The sequence below is a fragment of the Chlamydotis macqueenii genome, chromosome 4 (assembly GCF_036417535.1).
Source record: "Chlamydotis macqueenii isolate bChlMac1 chromosome 4, bChlMac1.mat, whole genome shotgun sequence".
Lineage (NCBI taxonomy): Eukaryota > Metazoa > Chordata > Aves > Otidiformes > Otididae > Chlamydotis > Chlamydotis macqueenii.
The window spans coordinates 7,209,956-7,224,713 of NC_141559.1; the positions used below are offsets into that span (position 1 = coordinate 7,209,956).

General features: G+C 42.0%; 1 protein-coding gene across 6 annotated transcripts in view; it reads left to right on the forward strand.

Annotated features, from left to right (window-relative positions):
* AFG2A (AAA ATPase AFG2A) overlaps positions 1–14,075 on the forward strand; it is a 200,679-nt gene extending 186,604 nt beyond the window's left edge. For 2 of the 6 annotated variants that reach the window (XM_086746252.1, XM_086746253.1), the window contains exon 16: positions 1,513–1,853. In XM_086746252.1, the coding sequence (XP_086602378.1) occupies positions 1,513–1,689 (177 nt within the window). In that variant the 3' untranslated portion in view covers positions 1,690–1,853. Of the gene's footprint in view, positions 1–1,512; positions 1,854–5,263; positions 5,432–6,663; positions 6,734–11,049; positions 11,403–11,616; positions 11,762–13,809 lie in introns of those variants that run through there. The other 4 variants (XR_015258386.1, XR_015258385.1, XM_086746254.1 and 1 more) reach the window with 4 other exon arrangements.
* The last annotated feature ends 683 nt before the right edge of the window (positions 14,076–14,758 follow it).

Consider the following 14,758-nt stretch of genomic DNA (forward strand, 5'->3'; position numbering starts at 1 on the left):
AAACACATCAGCTCCTAACAAGTGAGTGTCTTGCGCTGTAGTGATGCCCTGCTTCATAATTTTGATGCTGTAGATCGGCGATGGTCTCTGGGAGCAGAACAGGGTGGTCAAAACCTGCTGTACTGTGTTTGGGGTTTTTTTAAATAATGCCTGTGAAAACCACCAGAAGGTCTCTTCCTCTTCATTTTGCAGAAAACTTGCCCTTGGTGCAGTATTTATCAGGGGGGGATGGACCCCTCCTTCCAAGACCAACACAGGTTGAGAGTCCTGGATGCTTGGGATCTGTTTTTCCATCAACAGTCTTCTCTCTTTTGAAAGATTTCTGGGGTTGGTGTTAGGCAGGGATGGGGAGGAATTTGATCTAGTTGGGTTTTTTTCTTTTGCTTTAAGTAGCTTTATATTTGTGTTAGAGATAGGGAAGTAGTCACGCTGTCTACTTATGGAAAAACCTGAATGGAGGGACGGAGACCCCTCTGCTAACTTTCTGGATGATGTTTTACTTATCTCCGCAAGAAGCTGGTGCACTAAATCTCAGCTACGCTTCCACATTTAACTGTCTCTGAAGTCCTGAAAAGCATTAACATGCATAACAGCAGTGTTTAGCTTCACTGCTCATTAGAGCAGCACAGAACTAATAGTAATATTGTTGTAACTTGACAAAGCCATCTAAATCCATGCGTGTTTTCCTGTGAAAGCTTCCTAAACACGCTGCTAAATCCTCTAAAAAGCGACTAAACGGCTTTGGCAACCATTAGCCCAGCATAAGCGGAGGGGAACTCTTTTCAGTAAGTGAACAAACAGAGAAAATATGCTGAATAGCTGGACAAATGTGTTTCAGCTGGCTCTTTCATTTACAGATATAAGGGAGCAGTCAATATCAATCACTGTTTTCCCTGTTGCACTGGAAATCACAATATCTCTTTTCATTCCACAAGCTCTTTTCAGCGCAGCAATGTGTCTTTAGAGTGACACTGGCATCAGTCTGTTTCCGCTGTCTGAAGTCCACAGAGCTTAAAAACACATTGCAGGGTATGAGACCTTAACCCTCCTCCCCTTCCACACACCCCTCTCCTTCTGGCCTTCCTTTCTGAATTAATTGTTTTTACTTCTTTCCCAGCGTAAAGCTGAGAAAGAAAAGTGCCCACAGAGCCTGGGAATATCTGCTCTCGCGCTTTGGGGACGGAAAAATGCATCGCCGGTTGTTGGGGTTTTAATTTATCAGATGTTGCGGGGAGTTTAACACAAGGTAATATGATTATTAAGATTTGTAACCTACTGTAATGTGAAATGTAATGTTACTGTGGCTTGAATTTCGAGATATATCCTGTTTTTTGGTTGTCCTAATGACCCACAGCCTCATTTATTTAAAAAAAAAAAGTTGGGGAAGCTCTGTCCTTGTGAGTATCTGGCATTTGGAGTACGTTAATATTCTTGTGTTCGCCTTCTTCCTTTCAAGGAACATATTTTATAATAACAATGCTATCTGGGTTTTGTTTTCTTGTTTCTTTGCAGATAACAGCAGTCTGTAGAGAAGCAGCCCTTCTAGCTCTTCAGGAAGACATACACGCCAAATCTATCATGGGACGGCACTTTCGGTACGCGCTGACTGTCGTGACTCCAAGGATTCCCGATTCCTTAATCCAGTTTTATGCAGATTATCAGCAGCAAAGCGGACTGCATGCACTTTGAAAGGCAAATTAATACGTACTCCCATTCACGGCGTGAATGGCAAATTTCCTTTGTCAAGCTGTCAGAAGCTAAAGAATTTTGTATTGTGAGTGGGTGGAGTGTGCGAAGTTAACGGAAGTGCCGAATTGTCCTAATAAATGCCCGTGTGGAAGCTTTGAGTGTAACAGAGATGGTCTGAGACTTTATATTTTACGATTTCTGTGGTATAATCTGCATTTTAGAGGAAGTAATGTTGCTTGTTTAAGTCAGTATATGCATGAACCAAAAAAATAATTACCAAATTCTGAATTTTTGGCAGATTCTTGGCCCTAAAGAGAGTTGCAACAAGTGTCGTTACTGCCTTCATTTGTTCCTGCCTCAACCACAGTTTAATCCCAGAGACCATCCCAGTAGGACGCAGACCTAGGGAGTGGCCTCGCTACAAAAATGCTGAAAATTGTTCTGAATCTTTTGATTTATGGTCTCCAAAAGCTGCCAAACAGGCTTGCCGAACATAGAGCTTTCCAAGATAAAGCTAAAGTTTCCTAAGTGATTACAGCCCAACATTTATCTTTGGTCTTAAACAACTCCTTTTTACATGTACTGGGAAGTAGACACCTTAAAAATTGTACATCCCTTGGCTGCCAGGCGTCAGCGAAAGATTTTGTTGTCGTTGTTGTTGTGTGTTTGTTTCCAGCACAATAAATAGGAGTGTTGATCGGTGATTTAAAGCTGGCCACTTCAAATCCTAATGAATTGTTATTAATGAATAAGAAAATGTCCTTGCAAAATCTGTTATAAATGACCACAAAATAGTTCAGGGACAGATCATATCTGTTCAGTTTATTTCTTTGTTGTATCATCTGTTGATACGATGACAGGTCCTTATGGGCTCAATATGAAGTGTAGTTAAGCAAACTAATTTTCAGCACTTTTCCCCGCAGTAGAAAGACTGAGCTTTTCTATTCCAGACGTGAAAAACAGAGAGAAAGGTAAAGCAAAACCAATACAAACTTTAACAATTTTTTCTTTACAAAAAAAAAGTGACCAAACTGAATTTCTGTGGGTAATTCTGTGCTTTCCTGGAGTTTTGCAGGTAAGTACAAGAATTTGCAGGTCAAAATTTTAGCCAAATCGTGTTTTTAGTTGTTGGAGTAAACAAGAAATGCCATTTCAGGCTTTATGTAAGGTTATTTTTTGGATTTGTTTATTGATGGTTCTGAAGACTTTTCTTTCTTGCAGTCATTATATGTATTCATGACAGAGTAATAATTATTAAAAAATTTATATCATTTTATGAGAAATTTCTATATATCTAAGAGAGATTTCTGCTATATTTAGTTATATTATCAATATGAAATTTTCAACGTAGTCTCTTGGCCTTGATTATGGTTTTTTCTCTTTATATAGTACACAATTATGGCTTTTAAACAGTAATCTACTATTTTTAAATTACAACTTTTCTATTACTTTTATTCTAACCTCTTGTTGCTATAATTAGCATTTAATTTTCCTATCACTGAGCAGGATTAGTGGATGAGGAAAAGCAGGCTATTTCCTTCATTAGCCTGATATATGTGCAGGTTTTATCTTTTTTCATTGTCTGACCCTTTAATAGTCTGACAGACAGAAGGGATTAAGAAAATTATAAACTGGAAAAGTTGTCTTGAGGATCAAGACTGCATTTGAAGCTACTTTTATCCTTCTTTCCTAAACTGGAAGCTCAATATTTGAACCATTTATTGTAACCATTCCACTTTTAATACTTCCAAAAATTAAATGCCGTACTGTTATCCCCTGGCACTTGCTTCCAGCATGTGTTCCTGAAGGGAGGAAGGACAGACCATAGTTTTTACTGCCAATAACAAATTCTGTCTGTAATTTTGCATTCTAAAAATAACAGATGAGTAGCAAAACTAGATCACCATTGCTTTGGAAGTGCTCAGATCCCTGGGGAACGGGCACCAAGGTGTGAATTTGAACTGAGAAACTAAGGAAGGGACAGGTAGGAGCTGTCTGCCCTTCCGTACCTGGATTCCTGTTGCCATCAGAGGGAATTTTCCACATTGAATTTTAGGACATTAGGAGAGAATGCTGCCCCATGACTGTGATTTGTGCATTGGGGAAAAACCCATCCCTACAAACAATGGTACCACATTGATCTACACGGTACCAAATCTCTTGATACACAGCTACATGCCTGAAGTGATTTTAAATGCAACTCTCTTTTTTTTTTTTGTCATTGGGTTTGTGGAACTCGATTTTTTTAAAAGTAAGATACTCTTAAAAAAAAAAAAAAAAAGTTCTGGCAAATGACGTCTCTAGAAGGTTTATGTTGCTCCAAAATATTTTGTTTGGAAAACTTGGCTAGTCTGATGCCACTCAAAATCTTACTGCATCCCAGGCCACAGATAAATAGAGATTTAAAGAAAGGTAGGATGATTCCCCTTCTGGTTCCTAATGACAGATCACGATTATCGTGGACTAGCAGCTTGAAACCTTCTTATCAGAATTCTGGAAAATAACCAAATACTCAGTTTTGGTCAAAGCACATCAGAAACATAGTCCTTTCATAATCCAGGCCGGTGAGTGCTTTTGCACCCTCAGCCCCTCTTTTGCACCCTCAGCCTCTCGCTGGAACTTACTGATGAGGGCACTGTAGGACAGAGCACTTCAAAAATATCTTCTGCTAGCCTGTCATTTAAATCAGTGGGTTTTAATTCAGAGCTGAACTTTTCACAGCATGTTTTATTGAACACATTGTGCCTTGGCACTGAAGCACGTTGCTTGCAGAGCGAGGCCATATAAGCCTGAACATCTCTACACTTCAGAGTAAATCAAAGATAGCGGCGTTCTTTCTTCTGCTGGGCTAATCACTGTTGTTGTTTGGATGTTTGTATGAGATTTAATTTTAATAAAATGATGGAGGCTCGGGGAACAGAAAAGAACGCATCTGAGAAGAACATCTCTCTCCCATCCTCTCTGGAACTCCTGAAGTGGTTCCTAGACTTACTTCTTTCAGTTCTTTAGAAATACAGTCTTTTTCCTGCCTGCCATTATCTTTTGGAGCCAGTTTTTGGCCCAAATACTGCTTGAGTTGCAGGATTGTTAACATTAAATCAGCTTTTCAATGTTTCAGGCACATTTTGTTTAAATACAAAGTCTAACTTTTTCCTCCAATAACAGCGTCTTGCAAAATGGCATAAAATGTCTTTTGACAGCTTTGCCAAAAGTGACCAGGAGAATATTTATGATCAAAATGCAAAAAAAAATCTTCACTTCATTTGAAAAAAAAGTTCATTCCTGTGTTCTCCCTAATGCATAAAACAGATTTGCACTGCGAGTACGATATACAATTCTTAATCCTGGAAAAATAATTAAGTTTATTGTGGATATTTTTCCTACGGTCTCTAAATGAGAACAGAACATAAGGTATGCTGAGTTCAGGTGGGAGGGGGAACACTGGGGACAGAGGAAAGATAATTTTCAAAGACGGTTATTCAAAGTCATCGAACTTAGACTTGTCAGCCCTTTCAAATATTGTGCCCTTAAAGTTGATTTTTCTGGTTTGTGTATTCTGGCTCTTTCCTTTTAGTTTCTCTACTCACTGTAAATGTCAAAGTGTGGTGGTTCTCCTTCAGAAACGGGGCACGTGCCAAACATAATGGTCCTATAACGGAGCATCGTTCGATGAGTGCTGTGGGAAGGCTGTCTGTGGGTGATGTTTCCCTGTGAAGCGGGCGTCAAGCTCTGTGCTGATGGAGTATGGAGAGGGGTAAAGAGAAAGCTGAACGGTAAAGCCTGGTGTTTTGCCATGTACTGCCCAGTAAGCTGAAGCTGACTGCTAGACACAAGTTCATGGGCAGGAAAAATCCCTCCTCATTGCAACAGGCAGGCATCAGGGCTGGGGAGGAGGCTACTGACCCTTAAGGGTTTGGTCATCCTGGCTCTACCAGAGAAAGCAATTGATGGAGTGGGTGAAACAGTATTACCACTACTAGAAAAGCACATGTCCAGCGGGTGTGATGGCTCAATGTCTAGTGCTAGCTAGGAGAGGACTTGGAAGGAATTGTATTTGGAAGATGAAGAGTCACACGTGTGCCTGGAAAGCAGGCACCCACTGTCACAGCCTTGGCAAAGGCAAAAGAATTAGCAAAAAGCAGGCATCAAGAACTTGCCTTGCTTCTTGTGAGCACAAAGTTGGGACAAAATTGAATGTGCTTCCTTCACATTCTGTGCCTGGGAATCACTCCCGTGCTAGTGCAGTCAGGGAGATGGGAGGTGGCTTGCGGGGGGAGCTGAGTACAAACTGACTTGCGCCTCGACCTGCTCGTGACGTATGTGATGGGGAGGTCCCCGCTTGGCCACCACTGGGAGAGACAGGGGAAAGGAGAGTGAGTAATCAATGCATTTCAGGCACTCCAAAGTGACATATTGGCCACTGGACACAGGAGCCAGACGGCCTATGAAAAGCTTTTTGTAGCTGCTCCAAACTCTGTCTTGGGGTCCTGGTCAATGCAGAGCTAACCCGTAACAGAGTTGCATTTGGATAATTGGTTTTGCATTGTGACCCTTCTGTATTTGTATTGAATGTTGTTATGGTTGTAGAGAATTGCAATAATTTTTATCTACTATCAACCTTGAAATCTTTTTGCATGTTGCTGCTGCCCTTTTTTTTTTCCTTTGACGTGAAAGAAAATACTGTAGGTGATCTAATGTGTGTGATTTAATAAAGAGCTTTTCCTAGGAAGTAGGTGCAAGAGGCATGCGGAATCGCAGTTGCATTTGGGCATGTTTTGAATGGCAGGTTAACATCTGGAAGACAAATATTTCAGCTGAAACCTACTCCTGATCTTGGGGTTTCTGTCTGCTCTTTCTGCAGCTACTACCTGCTCATTTATTAATCTTTTCTGTAGGAAACCCAGCCATGCATTTTCTCTAGGGCTTTATATATTCTGTGTTAAATCTTTTAAATGGTGTCATTCTTCCCTGCAGACTTAAATCCAACGACTCCAGAGTCCTGATAGGAGAAGGAGATGTGTGTTTTCTCTGTTAACTAGCCCGCCAAGGACTGGACTGGTGAGGAGGAGAGAGCCCTGCTCTGTGTTTTTGCGTGGCAGCCCTCCAGCACCAGAGCACAGGTGTTGCAAGAGAAGGCAATGGCAACCAGATGACATTCTTTCCCCTTGAACTGGTGTGGAGCCATTGCTCAAAACAGATTACAGGTCCTTCCAAAAAAACTGGAGGCTAGCGTGTTGACTGCGTGTGCCTATGTAAAACCCATGGCAGTAAAGCTTGGATTCATCTAACTAAAAGATTAGGAGAGCAGAATCGCTCTCGATTCCCTCAGCGGTCATTGGAAAGACACTAGAAAATGGTACAGGCAGTGATTTATCCCAGCTAAGAGCTGAACTGCCTTTCTGGAGGTGCTAAAGGGGGTGGCTGATGTCAGGAGAGGCCCCGTGGCACCTATCTGGAGAAAGCGCTTAGGGGTAGATAGAAGGACTTGAGAGCAGTAACTCTCAAAATATTGAGAAAAGTATTTTACCAACTTAGGCAAATATATCCTGTTCGCATAAATGGTTCTGGAAATGCTGTTGGTCTCTTCCTCTCAATTCCTGTGTCTGTGTGGCATGGCAATGCGCTCTTAACACCCCCCTGATTTTTTTTATCTCCTGTACTAACACAGAGGAGTTCTCACATCCCTGTTTGGTAAAGTAAATGCCTCCGCATCAGCAGAGTGTGGAAAGGGCTTTGATAACCTTCAAGGTGAAACACTTGTCAGCTCTCACTTTATCCAGGAACGGATTATCTGGGCTGTGGAATAATGAGGTCATGTCTTTCCTCCACACCGCTGGCAAGAGCTTCAAATTTCACACAGGGGTAGCTGCTTAGATGGAGCCTGCTCTGCTTAATGCCGTTTAAAGCTACCCCCCTTCTCTGTCAGCGAGTTTTCCTGAAACTGAGGATGTGAAATGTGTTCCCGCAACCTCATTCGCATTACGAGTGAGGTGTTTTCAGGGTGCTGGGATTGCTGTCTTAACTGAGAGTCGGCTGAGTTTGATGCAGAACTGCAAGACGCAGGTAGCGGAGTGACCCGTGCGTGCTGCTGCAGCTGTGTCCTGGCCGGCACTGCTTGTGAGGAAGGTAGAGCGGTATTTGGCGGGTGAGTGGACCAAAGCCACAAAGCTCTTTTCAGGTGAGCGTCCCACTAGTCGGCTTGCTGCACTGCTGCCAGTCCTAAATTCCTAAATCTGCAGCTCTCATGCAGAGCTGTTGCATCGAGAGCGGCCGTGGACTTGACCAATCCCTAAAGCACGCAAGTTGTGGGTGTTAAGGCCTATGGGTGCTGAAGTAGATTAGCAAACAAACAAATCCTGTAATACTCTGGAATGCTTCCTCACCACCTAAGTAGGGATTATTTTACCAAACCAGCAAATTCTACCCTTCTACTAGTAAAGTCTGCCTTTCAGATAACTGTGCTCTTCAATAAGCAATACTCTTAGAGGAGAAAAAAAAAAAAAGAAAATATGAAAGCATATTGACAACTTCTGTGTGGATTTCAAGCAAAGCACAAAAATGTTAAAGAGACCCTGTGAAAAATGAGGTGACTACAGTGCTGGCAGCTGCATATGTAGGATGCTACGCCAGAAAGGTCACTACAACAGAAAATGTTCCTTCACAGAACTCACGAGCATTTTATAGACAAACATGTGACATAACTCACCCACCATTTCTTCTTAACACAGTGAAAATCTTGGTTAAACTGTCTGCTTTTTATCTGAAACATGTAGAAACAACTGGTTACCTCGGTCTCATTCCACTTCCAGGCTTTCATCATCTGTAATTTCGGTAAAAAGCTGCTTTTGTTAATATGTAATGCGTCGTAGTAACCGGTTACACTTTTACTACAAAAGGGTGTTTTATTTTCCTGAGGGATGAATAGTAATCAAGGATCAGCTGGTAGTGCCAAGTGCCTTGATAACACAATTGGCTGCATACAGCGTTGTTAGGCCCCATCCCGCGCTTGCCGGAGCAACTTAAAAGATGATGTTCGGAGAGCTGTTCCGTACCTACTTGACTGTTGGGGATCTGAATTTTGGTAGATCGCTGTCTGCCGGGTGAGAAGGTAAGCGCCTGCATCAGAGCCCTTGCTGATTAAGGGTGGTGGGGGGAGAGTGGGAGAGGAGATAGAGAAAACGTGTGAAAATAAACATGTGAATTAGAAAGATGACCCGGAAATTAAACACTGACTGATTTTTCACGTGGAAAGGCAGGGGTTGATGGAGTTGGAAGGAGACAGAAGGTGGGAATTCTGATTATAATCGGAGTAGGGGCTGGTTCCTGTTATTCTGATGCTGATTTCAGTGCAGGGTGAGCTGAGGGAGGGCCACAGTCACCCTGGCCCTGTGGTAGAAAGTCTCCCTGCTAAGCACAAAGTGGGATCCGGCTTTGATCTCATTAACCCCGTCAGCACTGGATTAGCAGATGTGTTTCTGGAGCTTGACTCCTTCAGACACTTAAGGTGTAGATAAAGTGGCTGATGTTATGATTCATACTTTCTTTGGGTTTTTTTGGGTTGCTTTTTATTTTAAGATCAAAGATTAAATTCTTCTAGGCCAGCCCTGGCTTCTGCATTGGTCTCACTAAATGTTTCCCATGCGGCAGGAAGAACAGCCTTGCAGTTGCTTTCTCCCAGGAAAAAGAAATTCTCACATCTTCTCCCTCTCCTCCAAAATGGACTGCTTTGGCTGGACAAGAACGATTCCAGTAGGGCAGCACATGGTGCTTGCTCTGTACGGAAGTGAGAACTCTCTGAAGTCTTTGTGCAGCAAGTCCCATGAGTGCGGAGGGTTTTTACAGACTTTTTTCCCCCTCCTGGAAATATTTCATTACCCTAGTCAGGGTTCAGCACAGTTGGAAAAACTTTAAAAGAAAGAGTTAAGACATAGATTGCCACCTTCTGAATTTTTCAGAAAATTAATATCAGGTAGTGGTGTCAAGAGGGAGGAGGGGAATTTTACCCTTTTTCTCAATGGGAAGAGAAGGAAAAGGTGAGGGAGTAAAAATCTAAGAAAAAGTGAGGAGGAAGAGAAATGAGTAGAAAGTGTGTGTGGAAAGTTTCCTCCTTTCTTCTAAGTCTGCTTATTGTTTATTTCTAAACTCTACAAGAAAAACAATGAGATGGAGAAGAAGGAAAAAGCACAGCAACAATAACAAGCTCAGAGAGGTTTTATTTTTCTGGAAGTATTTGTAGGCATCAAAAGGACCTTGTACCTTCAACAGACCATTTTATTCCTTGCTGCTGGTTTTCATGTAAGTCCGCTTGGTCATCTCCTGAGAGGACCTGATAGAAGATGCGTGGCTTATGAAAAACGACACGCGAAGAAGCTGATGCGAGCCATGTGGAGAAAGCTGCACAAGAGAGGGGGAGCAGTGGGGGAGAGGTGATGCAAGGCAGAAAGGATGGCATGACATGAAGAGCAGGGTCCCAGAACAGCCCTTTAAAAAGTTTTTTTTTTTCTGTCTTGCCCAAGCCTGGGTGGGAGCAGCTGTGTTGTGCTGTGCTGTATCCAGAGGCAGAGCTGAAGCAGAGCTCTGAGAAGAACAGTGTCCTTGGACCGGTGTTCTCCGTGCTGCATAAAGCCCAGGTGACCTCAGGAGAAACCGAGGCAGTGCCTTGGGCTGTTTCTGTGGCCGTCACTGTTGGTAAGCTCTGCTACGCTGCCCAAATGAGCTTCAAACCATTTGCTGTTATAACCCCACTTATTTTTCCCCTGACAGCTATGTAGCATCCACCCTGGTACAGACATAGTGACTATTTCAAGTTAATTTGAGGTTATGTTGTCCGAGATCACCCAGAAGAAGCTGGCACAGTGCGATGACAAAATCATGCTGAGCATCAGCTGGAAGAGAGGATTGTTAGTAACCTGTTAGTAACCCCTAAGCTTTATTTTTTTTTGTTTTAAAGTCCTCAAGTTTTACACTAAGTACAAAATAATAAAAGCCCTAACCTTGTAAAAGAAATGACTGTAGATTAAATTTTAAAAGAAAATTCTGTGGTACTGCAGGTGCCTATTATCAGGGTGTCTAAAATGGATGTATACAAATGTCAAGAACATTAAAAAAACCCAATTTGTTTTTATCTGGTGGTTCCTTCAGAATAAAACATGTTTGACTCTGCTTTGGGTGCGTTTTCAAACGTGCTCATTTGGAAGAGCATCCTGGAGATGGCTTTGCACAAAGATGTGCTTTATATCTTGAAATCACTTCTGTTAGGATTGGACTTAGTCTGATTTTTGGGGAAATAGTTTATAACTTCATTATTATGAGAGCTCTATAATTTTAAGCTGGATTTATCCTATTGTATTGTCTTGGCAGGTACTATGGAAGAAGTTATTGAGACAAAGCTGTGCAGACCAGGACTTATCAAGGTTTTGAACATTGCTCCAAAGTGAATAAAGAGCCTGTAGAGCTTGGAAGTGTGAGCAAAATGTGTTCAGGATGACTTCTCTTTTGAGGTACCTTGCCATGCACTGCAGCAACTCCAGTTATTTTTGTAGTAGTTCCATTCAGTGGTCTCTGGATGGGTAGATACGCACACCAATTGGTCCTCACGGGACAGGAAGAAAGCCTCATAAGCCAAAAAAAAAAAGAAAAAAAAACCCTGTTTTCTCAACATTGAGCACACTGCGGTTATCCAAGAGCAGCAGGGACTCTACTGTAGTGAAGAGCAGTCACAGCAGTAGAGCAACATGAGGTCCGGGGCTTTGATCATTGCTCCTTCACAAACATCTCCAAGCACTCTCGGCTTTGTGCGAGCCTCGTGTTTGTCCTTCCCCCTGTCAGTCTTGAACTGTCTGTTTTTCAGCTTCCTGGTTATTTCCCTCCTCAGGTCTTGTGTTTTTGTGTTGGTTTTTTTTGTTTTTTTTTTTTTTTTTCACTCAGACTACTTTCCTGCCATCTAGAAACTGCCATTCTGTAGGAAGATTGTCAGGCTAGGGGTCAAGGACGTTGAACTGCTATCCCAGTCGGCTCTTGTGACACCTGTGGAAGTTCTTTCTCCCCGTGAGACTTTCTTTCTCCCTCTTTTGTAAGTACTTTGAGATCTCCGATTAAAAAACACAGAAGTAGAGTTTATAGAAGTAAAGTTCTCTGCTAGCTCTAAAGTTCCGCTGTTACATCAATTCAAGGAAAGGTGTCCCCCCCGTGACTTTGCTAGTAGCATGTGAGGAAGGAAAAGAATGGTTGTGATGACTTGCTAAGACCCTGACACATCTGTCCCGTCTTATGCAAGGGCTGGAAATAAAATGCGTGTAATAACCCCGGGGTATTAATCTCCGCAGAACATAATTAACTATTTGAAAGGGTGGTTGGGGGGTTAAGCTAGGAAGAATAAACTAGTAGTATAATAACATCTATATTAAAATAAAAAAAAAAAAACCAAACAACACCACACAGATTTAACGTGTTATATAATCTCTGTTAAACTTGCTCTGGGAAACCCTCCAAGAGCTGGTGTCAGTCTCCATTTTGTACAAGTCTGTACATAGCCGTTGTAAGAATTTGTATGAAGTTGGGTGGGGAAACGGGAAAAGAAAAAGTGAGAACAGAATGAAGCCTGACCAAAGCCTTTCTGTGATGGAGCATTCAGAGCAGGAACGGAGGGAGGTTTATTCCTTCGCAGGTCTTTCCCCAAAACCTCCCTCTCTGTGCAGGTGATTGCCAGTGCGTTATCCCAGGCAATGGGCTTCCCAGTGCAATCCCATTTCACTTCTGACGTCGAGCGGCAGTCCAAAAGGCTTCTAGGTGTATTCGTCTCAGAAGTTCTCACTGCTTTGAGATGTTATGTTAAAAAATAGTCACACTTCTCTCAGCTGGGTGCTGCTGTGCCACGGGAAGAGTCTAGCGTGTTTACGGCCCCGTCAGCCACATAGACAGTACCTATCAGTTTGTGTTTGCTCTGTTGCTTGCAGATACAGCAATTAATTTAATGGCTGCTAATAACACAGAACACAGACCATACCACAGAGCTGTTTCTTTTCCAGGAGCTCAGTCACTGCCTGTCTTATACGTAGATGGTACTCGCGTATCTCTCCTCTGAGAATAACTGGGAGCAAAGTGGTTTGAAGCATGGTGTTTAGAGACATGTGGGAAAGGTGCTGCAAGTAGAGGAATTATTCATGCTCCTTTTGTGAGATGTGGAAGAAGATCTTGGCACATTTCTGCCAAAAGACAAGTCCGATTGTATCGATCTTCTCCTGCTGAGCTTTCGTCATCTTTTGGTCTGTCCGTTCCACCTTTTTCTTTCCGTTCCGGCGTTGTTACCCTGCTTCTTTCCTGTTCCCCGACAGAGAAAGGATTGTTTTCCTCCATGCAGCTCAGCAGAGCAGCAAGTAGTGCTGAAAATTTTGATGATGTGGAAGTGATTTGGAACATGGCATGTTTCATCAGACAAACATGTAACACAGTAACATTTGTAAGCTTCTACTGAGGCATCCGTTCCGGTGAAGCCAGTGGGATATCCATGCCATAGAGCACAGGGTGAGGAGATCAGGATTTGACTTTTCTCCTTATATTTGCTGATGTCCAGACCATTCTTCTGATAAAGATATGAAGTTCTCTCCAGGGAAAGTAAATTGTGAAAAAAAGTGTAGTGGAAAAAGTTATGTTGCATTTGGTTTTGCAAAATAATAGGGTACGATCCAACTTCCACTGAAAACCATGAGTGTGTATGAAATGTTGTAAGACTTGGCTTCTGCTTGCAACTGCAAAATACTTCATGAAGGTCTTGCTTCTGATTTCCTCAGAAGTTCACTTTTTGGTAATGATCTTTGTCAGGAAAATCTGTTGGGAGCAAGATAAAACAATGCACAGGTGAGGTTAGCACTGAATGTTAAAAGAGTTTCCTAAACCCTGGGTCTTGCCTTGTGTTTTGGCCTGCTTCAAGACCCAGTAGAGTGGCTTTGAGGTTTGAGCCATGGATTTGAGAAGGATTTAAACAGCAACAGTGTTGTCCATGAATTTTACTTTTCAGTGAGGCTATGCAGGTTATTTTGTATTACCGAAGTTAAAAATGCATTTAACGTTAGTGAAGTCCATAGCACTGGGAACTCCAGTATCTTTTTTTTTTTGCCCTAGAGCTTGAAAGAGCAGTAGGAAATGCAGGCTGTCTTTCTGCAGCACTGCATATGTAACCTTGGCGAGGATGAGGAAGAAAACATGCAGTGCTGACTGGATTCCGCTGTTTGGAGCCTATTCCTCAACCTGCCTTTAAAATACAATTTTCTTGATGTTTTTTAAAAAATATTTACTGAAGCTTGTCTGCCCCTTCTTCATAGCATTGTGACTTCACTTGAAATCAAGTGGCCTTTCATGACGTGCACTGAGAAAATATTTTTCAGGGTTTTTTTTTTTTTAGTTCAAAGGCTAGGTTTATAATAGAGCCAATGATGTCTTCTGTCTAAACTACCTCTAATATCCACAGTTTAGCTGTTCTGCAAGGAGTAAAGTTGAAGTAAACAGTGTTTCACATTTATTACATCTTGTGCATTTACTTTACATCTTTATAGGTACAAATTAGTACACATACTGGGATCCAGTTACCTAATGGTACATGGAAAAATGCGTGCAATTTAGAAAGTGCACACCCTCAGAAGTTCTCAGCTCTGGTTGACAGGGAACCCACAAATGCACTTGAGATTAAATGTGCTTTTAATGATGTGTCTCTGTTCCCAAGTCTGACTTCCCAGTCCTACTCCAAAGTGAAGGAACAGCTTTCAGGTGTTCTTTTTTTGGGTTTCCATAGTCGGTTTTGAGTGTTGCTCCTTTGATAAGATAGTGTCACGTTCAATGGTCAGTATAACACATTCTTGTGTTTTCCCCATAAGCGAACTGATTTTTTTTTTTGCGTACTTTTTTGTATACATGCAAATTTCTTCAACGTTTATAAATACCATTTTTTAGCCCGATGGGTACCAAAGATTATTGCAGGTGTAGTAGGAGCTGATAGGACATCCTACTCAGATGCTGTTACCAGTTCTTTAGAACTAGGTAGTAAGTTGTTCTTAACGAATAAACTCACAGTCAT